The sequence below is a fragment of the Petaurus breviceps genome, unplaced genomic scaffold (genome assembly GCF_028583685.1).
Source record: "Petaurus breviceps papuanus isolate PSGF00001 unplaced genomic scaffold, PetGlider_PUasm1.0 90700, whole genome shotgun sequence".
Lineage (NCBI taxonomy): Eukaryota > Metazoa > Chordata > Mammalia > Diprotodontia > Petauridae > Petaurus > Petaurus breviceps.
The window spans coordinates 9325387-9335637 of record NW_027187315.1 but is presented as its reverse complement, the minus strand read 5'-3'; the positions used below and the strand labels follow the sequence as shown (position 1 = coordinate 9335637).

Here is a 10251-nt window from a genome sequence, read left to right as displayed (position 1 = left end):
TAACTTATCTCTCTGGGTCTCAGCTTCTACAGGTGCAAAATGAGAGAATTAGATTAGATAACCTCAAAGTCACTTCTAGCTCTAAATTTATGATCATCTGATAGACTAACAATTGATTCAACAGGTCCAGCAGAGCAGTAAATTAATTTTATGAAAGATGTGAGAGATTATCTAGTAAAACATCCTCATTTAAACAGAGGAGAATAGTGACTTGTTCAAAATCTCATTACTAATTGAAGGCAGAATGGCACTAGAGCTCAGCTTTTTTGACTTTCGGTCTAATATTGTTTCCCTGATAGCAATGTGCCTTAACAAGTACTGTTAGGGAATATAATAGATTAAAAAGAAGTATAAGACATGCTCCCTTATCCTGAAAGGGCTCACAGTGTACTTGGGAAAGATATGATACATGTAAAATAAGAATACAGTTCATCACATGGAAAGTTCTAAATATCATTAAAATTCTAACATTTTACAATGGAATTTCAGAGGCTGGAGAGATACTTGTAGCTAAAATGATAATGGAAAAAAGCAAAAGCTAACCTGGGTCGTAAAGGACAGGTAAGAGTTTAATAGTCATAGAAAAGCAAAGCCATTCCAGATAGAGGGAAAAGACAAAAACAAAGAGCAGCACTGGGAAAGCCCAAAGCACTTTCAGAGGTTGGAAGTAGTAGACTTATGTAGAAGACTAAAAGGAAGTAAGGCATAAAAATAGGTAAGGGCCATATTGTGGAAAGACTTTGTATGCCATGCAGATGTGTGTGCTTGCTTCTCTCTCTCTCTCATCTTCTCCTCCTATTTAGACTATTGAAATAATCTCCAAATTGTTCTCTCTAGCTTGTCTTTCTCCATTCTAATCCATCCTCCATATAACTAAAGTGATTTTCCTGAAGTTCCTCTGACTATTAACACTCTGCTAATCAACAAACTCCAGTGTCACATTTAAGAACAAACATAAACTTCTCTATTTGACTTTTAAAGCTCTCCAAAACTTGGGTTCATCCTACCTTTTCAGACACACTAAATATCTATCAATCCCCTTAAATGCACTCTTTGATCCAGCCATTATTCACCACTTTCTTCCACGGCTTTGTACTCGTTGTCCTCCATGCTTGGAATGTACTTCTCTCTCTCTCTCGTTTCTGTTTCTTGAAACCCCTGGTTTCCTTTTAACACACAGCTGGCTCAAGTACCATTTTCAACATGTGGTCATTCCTAGACTACCCACCTGCCAGTTACCTTACATCTATTTTGTATCATTATTGCCTTCATTAATATAAGTTCAGGTGTAAAACTATTGTTTCATTTTTGTATTTCCATTTTTAGTGTATAGCACAATGCATGGTACATAGTAGGTCTTTAATTAATACTACTTGGAGCAATTTTGTAGAAACCCAGCTTCATTTGACAACAATACCCTCCCTCCTGTATTCCACAGTCCAGCCAAACTGGTCTTCTTGCTTTTCCTCACAAGTAGCACTCTCCCTCTTTTCTATGTGCTTATGTACTGGTTCTCTACCATGCCTAGAAAGCACTCCAATTTTTCTCCTCCCAAAAAATGCCTTATTGTTTCCTTTAAAACAGCTCAAATATAACCTTCTAGAAAACAGAAGGAAAGCCAGAAGAAATTATAGCAAACAAGGCAGCTTTCAAAGTAACATACTGAATTTTATATTTTAAAAGAAAAACAAGCCGTACTAATAGAGATTCCCAGCCTAATGTACAACACTTTGTTCTGCTATGTTTGTTTTAGTCTGTTTGTTAAGTTCAGAATTTTTTAAATGGTGGGAAAAAAAATTAGGCATCACCTATGTGAAATGTTTTGTATGCTCCCAAAAGTTAGTGCTCATCCTCTAGTATACACTTATGTATATACATATTATTTCACTGACACAATATAAACTTTTTGGCAGAAGGGTAATTTCATCTTTGTAATCCCAGCCCTTAGCATAACAGATATTTATTCAATACTCAATGATTTAATAGAAAATGTGGAAAGGTTAATATAGAAATACTACATTTAATGTTACAACAAAAGTATTAAACATAAAAAAAAAACAAGAACACTGAATTAGCAGAAGGCAAGTCTGGAAATCAGATTCAGATTGAGATAGAGTAAGAAATTCAGAAATCAGATTGAGAAACAGACTGAATACAGACACTAAGTAATTTCTGTGTAATTTACTGTGCATTTTTTTTACTTATATATCTGATAGTTCATCCCATATGTAGCTTGTTTGCACATAGTTGGCGGCATGCTGTTTCCCCCATTAGACTGTAAATTCCTTGAGAACGGGGACTGTCTTTTACCTTTCTTTGTATCTGCCAGTGTTTAGAATGGTGCTTGGTACACTGCATGTGCTTCACATATGGAATGACTGAAAAGTCACTATGATTTAATGTTAGAAAGATGGCCTTAAGAATCCAAAAAAATCAGGGGCTGCTAGGTGGCACAGTGAATAGAGCACTGACCCTGCAGTCAGGAGGACCCGAGTTCAAATTTGACCTCAGACACTTAACACTTACTGGCCATGTGACCTTGGGCAAGTCCCTTAATCCCAAATGCCCTGCCTTCCCCCCTCCAAAAAAATAATTCAAAAAAATCTCAGATAAAGATTTGTGTCTAAGGGCAGCTAGGAGGTGCAGTGAATAGAGCACTGACCCTGGAGTCAGTAGGACTGGAGTTCAAATCTGGCCTCAAGACACTTAACACTTAGTAGCCATGTGACCTCGGGCAAGTTGCTTAACCCCAATTGCCCTCCAAAAAGAAAAAAAAAAAAAGATTTGTGTCTGATAAAGCTTAGTGACCAGAGGTAAATCTTTTAACAGCTAATTTGCAAGAGCAGAGGGAGTACCTACACTGGGAGATCCCTATACTCATCAATAATAAGCCTGGCCATCAAATCCATTCCCCACAATCTGCCTTAAAATTTATTTTTTTTATGTTTCCCCCAAGCAGATGATAATTGTTTTTGTCTTTGTATCTACCCATATTAGTGCTTAAAATACTACTGTGTCAAAGGGAGCCTAGAAAACTAAAACAACTCCATTTTGTCTATAGTTCCTCTGCTTTGTCCCTGACCCAGTTTGTACTGCAGCCCCTGCCCTGTCTCTGACCTTTTCTGCTGAAACATCGAGTATCCTAACAGGTAAGACTGGGTTACGAGAAATAGCTAATCCAAAGAAAAGCTTCAGTCTTGTCTGATCAAGGGGTGTATTCAGTACTCAGTTTACCTCTTGCCTAATTGAAACCTATACAAGTCTTGTCCTTTTGCTACTTTGGAGAGTCTCTGCTTGCAGAGGAACCTTGGTGAGGTTCCCTTGCTGGCAAACTCAATAAGCCCTCATTGGTTCCTAAACTTAAGGTTTTTGGTTTATTATGGCTCTGACAACTTTACTCACAGTGCATAAAAGCTTATATCTATAAACTTTTAAACATAATAAATTTCTATTCATTCTTGATAAGGTTAATAAACCATATCCTGTAACAGTTAAACAATGGTACCCAAGTGTTCACTAATGCATTGGAATGAGCCTGAAGGGGAAGTCTTCAGTGGTATACCACATGACTGTCATTTCACTTGAAGAACTGGATCAAGATACAGAAAACATGTTTAGTCTAGAGAAGAGAAAACAAATAAAGGAGGACAAGATAGCAATTTCAAATATTTAAAGTGAAAGATAGTCAATTTTCTTCTGTGATGCCAAGAGAAACAAAAATAGGACCAAGTGGAAGCTACAAGAGGCAGATTTCTGCCCAATGATGAAGCTGTCATTTGCCTTCCTTCTATAAGAAATAAGAGATGTGTGTATAACTGGGAAAGGACGCAGATTTGTCACATACCTCGGATGAGAGATAAAAGATGGATAGTCCAAGTGCTACAATGACACTGTTAAGATATTACTACTATTCTAATACCCATAGCATTGAGATAATATATTCATCCAAGAATGAAGAACTTGTTAAAAATTAGGAGAGGTGTATAACAATGGAATAGGCTTCATTCAAAAGCACCGAGTCTCTGAGACACAGGAATGTTTAAGCAAAGGCTGTATCATGAAGATGATTTAGACAGAATTCTGGGAAGCTCAACCAGATGATATCTACTGTGTCTATGATTTTATGACAATCAAAATTTTTTTGTTGTGGATGATTTATTTTTATAAAGAGTAATTGAAACCCAGGGGAGTATGTAAAGATAAATGCTTTCTAGTGTGACCTTTATTTGCACCTGCCCTATAAAGTAAAATCTCTCAAAATTCTTGATTCCATCAATATTAATGAATCTTATTAAGAATTCTGAATGACCAGCATTTTCTAACTTGCTTTTAATGTATGATTACACCTACTCTTTGAAATATATTCATATAAGTAGTTTTGTTTTATGTACATGGAATATATAGTGTCTTTGGAATGAATGGAACACAGTAAAAAAACAGCAACACATTATTAGAAAAGCCAAATATTTTGTTTTATAGGACAAACTTTCACACTAAAAAAGTTTTTACATTACTTGCTAGCATTTATATTTTTCATACAAAGCAAGGAAATACTCTATAATTTTCAAGTAGCATCGGATTGAAAAAAGTAGTACATTATAAGGCATCAGTCAGATTCATTTAAATACTAGAGATTAGTTTTGATTTTTATTCAATTTAACAATGTTATTTTAAAATTGGTTTAAAATCATTAGCTAGGGGCGGCTTCGTGGTGCAATGAATAGAGCACCAGCCCTGGAGTCAGGAGGACCTGAGTTCAAATCCGGCCTCTGACACTTGGCATACTTACTAGCCATGTGACTTTGGGCAAGTCACTTAACCCCTATTGCCCTCCTCCCCCCCACAATAAAATAAAATCATCACAAAATACCTACAATATGAACTTCTAATAAATGTGAAAGACATGTAGATAAAATATATTTAAATTACGTCACTAACATTAAAAAATCAATAATTCTCACATATATAAGAAAATGCACAATATAAATTTTGTTCAATTAAAATGTGCAACATATCCAATTCTCAATTGTTAAAATGCTTATTTTCTTTATCTAGAATTATCTACATGATAATCTTGTTCTGAGGTTACACCTACTAGTTCTCCACCAAATTTGGGACAATTGCTCTGATACTCAGTTGGGCTGGTCACCCATTCAAGTTGTTTCCTTGTTCCTAACTTGAAGAGTGGGAACAGAAAAAAAAAGGAGGGTATAAATTGGAAATAGTTTTAGGATTATCCATACCATTTCTTTCCTTCTTTGCATATATAGCCAAGTAAGGATGTGGTAGAGTGGAAAAAGAGAGTGCTAGGTTCTGGGGGTATTCAGAGACTGGGTTTAAATCCTGGCTCTCTCATTTATTATCTATTTGAAAAATGGTCCTTATCCTTTCTTTTTATGAAGAAGTTGGGTAACATGAACTTTGTGCTCTTTTCCAGTGCTTCAGTTCAGACCTATTCCTTCCTTTGACATTAATATTGTACCCAGGAATCATATTCTTCCCCTCTTCCATATAAAAGGAGAAGTCTAATAGTTTCACAAAGCACTTACTTGATCATTTCAAAAAGCTTTGGATCGGAAACCTTGATATTTCGCGCCATATTCCAAGAGAGATGAATCATGGGCACTATTGATTTCACACTCTGTAATTTGTTCCACTCGTACCGTTCCACTGCCAATTTATACTGGCAGGCTAAAAGTGAAGGAAAACCCCCCAAATAAGTAACTTGTTTTAAAGCAATACAACATTAAAAATATGAGTAAGCTATATAACCACCTTACTATTATATGAAAGACTGATTTAAAAAACATACCACGACCTAACAGAACATTGTAAGATTTTTTGTATGTTTTACAATAAAGTAAGGGACTATTCAAGCCTCTATTTGGTAGGTTACCATGTAAGTTCTGAAGATTATAAGAACTTAACACTGTTTTGTTTTCAACTAGAGCTTTAAAAATTACATAATTAAAATCATATGCTGTCTGTAAAAAATTTGTTGTTTGCTAAAATCTAGCCATGTCTAAAATTGGCTAGCTAGAATTCAATTTCTTAATCTGCAAATTAAGATTTTAAGCAACCTGGCTGGCAGTTTCTTCTACAGATTATTAGTAAGTTATTTTCCAATAGATGCCAAGGACTATGCCTATGAGAGATTATTCTTTCTGGAAGAGAAACAAGTAAAAAAAAGAATCAAGAATTTTAGTGAGTTATCTTAAATAGTTTAGCATATTTGTCATATTCTTCAAAATACCTGTAAGGGGGCCAACATTCCAAGCAATGTTGTTGCACCATCCAATAGCCTGAACCCAGTGGACAGTGCCTGCATTTATCCAGACCAAATCTCCAGGTCGCTGAATGAATCTATATACTGGGACATTTGCTTCATAAAGATCTTCAAGGTTAGGCCACCAAGAGCCCATTAGGAAATTCAAATTATTTCTAAAACAAGAACAAATAACATATTTACCATTTGCTACAAGGACCAGAATATAATGTGTAAAAAAAAAAAGTAAAAATAAAAATGCTCAGAGTATTACAAGAGAACTGGGTTGCTGAAAGACTTCATCTAAAAGTGACCAGCTTAAATTAACATTTTGGTGAAAAATTCGTGGTTACTATCTGGGGGCACTTGATAGTTTATTCAAACACAGACAATGGCAAGGATTCTATTCCCCCACCCCCACAGTACATATATCCACTGCCTATCATACCCTTTAGAGTGACTACAGTTTTTAGTAGCACTTTAATTCACGTTCAATTTACATAATGGGAAGGAATCTCAGTTCCTTTCCTTTCTCTGTCCTTTTAAAATTGGAGACTATTGCTAAATAGATCTCATAGTCATGTAAAGCTGGAAAAGCAGAAAATATCCCTTTTAGGAATTTATGAGGCCTTAAAATTACTGAAGCGTAAGCAAGGCAAAAATAGCTTCCTTTTTTGGGTGCTATATATTAAAAGCACAGCAAGTGCCTCTGGGTATGACCAATTCAATAATGACCAAAGATCAATTCAATATAAAAAGTTAAGAATGACTAAGAATACTTATGGCTAAATAACTGTTGTTACTAAATATATACTCAGGAATATCTTGCTATCAATTTGACAAACAAGATTTTAAAAAACTCTTGTTCAAACATTATTTCCTTACTAGTCAAACATAGTAAAAGACCTTTAGATCTGAAAGGCACCTTTAGGGATTAAGTTGATCCAAACCCTCTCAATAGAGATAAAGAAATTGAGGTCCAGATTTTAAACAACTTGCTTAAAAGGTCGCATAACATAAGCACTTATTAAATAACAACTACATACCAAGTACTATGCTAAGCATTGAGGATACAAAGACAAAAATGAAAACATTTCCATCTCTATAGGAGCTTACGTTCTATCAGGGGAGACAGTATGTACATAAATATTAAATAAAAAGCAAATACAATTAATTAAAATTAACAAACATTTATTATGGGCCAAGCAATATGCTGAGTACTGAAGACACAGAGTCAAAAATCCAAATCCCTTTCTTCAAATTAATTGGGGATGGTTGTGGGGGTGAGGGGTACGGGTGGAGGTAGGGTGAAGAGTGAGCAGGAACCCAGCAATAAGGATGATCAGAAAAAGCTTCATGTTGAAAAAGCTTCATGTTGAAAAAGCTTCATAGTTTTTCAGCAGTTTTGAAGGAAATAAGGAATTATGAGGGATAGAGGGATAGACAACTAGAAGGTATGGAATCCTAAAATGGAGTGTTGTGTATGAGGTGGAGCACAGAGACCAGTTTGGATGGATTATAGAGTATAGAAATGGGAGTAATGGAAAACTAATGTTGGAAAGTAGGTTTGAGTCAGGTGGTCAAGGGTTTTAAGGGCCAAGAAGAATCAGAATAGAAGTTTAGAATAGAGGTAGCTAGGTGGCTCAGTGGATAGAGTGCTAGGACTGGAGTCAGGAAGACCCAAGTTCAAATCTAGCCTCAGACAAATTGTGAGACACTGACAAGTTGTTTGACTCTAGGTAAATCACTTAATCCCATTTGCCTTAAGGAAATGGCAAACTACTCCAGTATCTTTGCCAACAAAACCCCATGGCCAGTACTGGTGTTTGTGGGGTCACAAAAAGCTGGATATGACTGACTGACTGACCAACCAACAAAAAGGAAGATTCAGTGCTTTTTTCACTAGACTGGGGTACAAACTGCCAACATATTTATCGCCAAAAATCACTGTAAAGATAACCCCAATTTCAGGAAATGGGACTGGGCTAAGTAATCCAACTTTAAAAGTTTGACCATTAGCAGCATCCATCCTCCCACTCGAAAACCTGTGTCATTCAAATCTTGCTGCTTCTACCTCTACAGCATCTGTTGTTTACAACCTCATCTCTCCATTCACACAGCCATGCCCCTCACCCACCTCTAGTCTGGATTACTCTAATTACTCTTCAAATTTCTTTTTATTCTAATCAAACCTGAACAAAGCTAATAAAGTGATTTTCCTAAACTGCAAATCTGTCATTCCCCTCTCCCTCCAGGATCAAATAGAAACTCTTCTACTTGACATTTAAAGAATTTTGCAACATGAACCTACTTTCTACCTATTTAGATTAATCTCCTCCAAGCATTTTATGGTCCAACTGCTGTCTCCTTGCCGTTGCACTAGCTGTCTCACATTACTGAAATGCTGTAAGACTCAGCTTAAATATTACTCTCTATAGGAGTCTTCAGCCAATCAATAGTACCTTGTATTGTACCTCTTTCAGATCTCATACCAAGTCTGGCCCCTACAGCCATTATCCCAGGAGAGTAAGCTGTATTGAGAGTCATCCCTATCCTCTCCTCTTCTCCATTACCACTACCACTTGCCAAGCACCTGTCACCACTGGAGCAGGCAAGCCATACTAGGTGAACAAGGTACCCAGAGAGAGAGCAAATGCTTTGGCAACTACTTTTCCCCTCAGACCCCAGCAGACAGATCAGGAACCAGAATCCAAGAACATTGGGAAGTGCCATGCCCTTGAAAGCACTTGTCTTTGTTTCAAGCTTCGCCTACGTGGCCATCACTGAAAGAAACAACTCTTAGGGAAAAGGGGCTCATCATCTCTGCTACCACTAACATCATTCTGTCATCTATTACCACTGGTGGGCAGGTAAGCCTAAGAGCCCCAGGAAAAGTAGTGGTCCCTAAACCACCAACTTTAACAGCCTGGCCCCATCAGCCATGGTTTAAGTGTTGTGGACATGCGGTTCGACAATACTTGTTCTCTGCAACTATAACTACTGAAGATGCAGTAAAGAAAGTTTTTGCCACAAAAGTGCTTGCTACAGTTAAATAGTTTTGACATTAGCAATAGATATGATTTTATCAAAAGATGTAACATTACAGAATATGCAATAAAATGGAGAAAAGTTCTTTAATTGCATTTAAAATTTTTTTTAAATGCTGTATTTTTAATGATAAAAATATCCCTCTAAGTTATAAAAGACACAAACAAGAAAAATGTTCCTCTGATCCCTGTGAGTGCTATCAGCACAGTATGACAAGATTGTAATCTGGACAGCTTTAGTTGCCATGGAGGAGCCAGCTCCCTTCTGCTGGACTAACCACAGTAAGTACTTTATGTTCTATTTCACCTGGCTATACAGAGCCATGGGAATGTAACAGAAAATCAAGTTGAAAAGTAATATAGGTTCCAACTTGTTTGATGATTTTAAAATGTTAAATGTTTAACTACTTTATCTAGAGGTATTACCTCCAGATGTGATAAAGGCTTACGTTTTTCAAGTTGCTTTAACTGTTAGGAAAATCTGATTTTCAGGTTTCTTTCTTTGGTCCCTTCTCCCACAACTAATGGGTCTCTCCCTCCAGCTAATGACCTTGAGAATTTATTTTATATATACTTATGTAAATATAAGTATATATATACTTGTTGTCTCTCCCAACAGGAGACAAGATCCTTTGAAGGCAAGGACTATTTCATTTCTATCTTCATATCCCTAGTTACCTAGCCTACTTCCTGACATGCAGTAGCGCCTTAATGAATACTGATTGCTTAATCTCCTCCTCTCCCTATCGCCACCAAACAAATACATTCACAAACAGCAAACTCTCCAAAAGATATCAAAGAAAGATCTATCATAATTTTTCACCTATTATATGCTCACTGTCAAGTGGCAAAGGTTTATAGTATAATTTAGCTAGTGAAGAAGATATTATTAAATAAGAAAATGGCACATAAAGCAAATGTTTTAACAAGATTACAAAT

General features: G+C 36.2%; 1 protein-coding gene across 5 annotated transcripts in view; it reads right to left on the bottom strand.

Annotated features, from left to right (window-relative positions):
- The window catches only part of KDM6A (lysine demethylase 6A), a 273917-nt gene that overhangs the window by 16132 nt on the left and 247534 nt on the right, over positions 1-10251 (bottom strand). For 4 of the 5 annotated variants that reach the window (XM_069065747.1, XM_069065749.1, XM_069065748.1 and 1 more), the window contains 2 exons: positions 6254-6441; positions 5550-5691 (listed from right to left, as the gene is read on the bottom strand). The exons of the other annotated variant lie outside the window; for it this stretch is intronic. In XM_069065747.1, coding sequence (XP_068921848.1) covers positions 5550-5691; positions 6254-6441 — 330 coding nt within the window. The remainder of the gene's footprint in view (positions 1-5549; positions 5692-6253; positions 6442-10251) is intronic. 5 annotated transcript variants of the gene reach the window in all.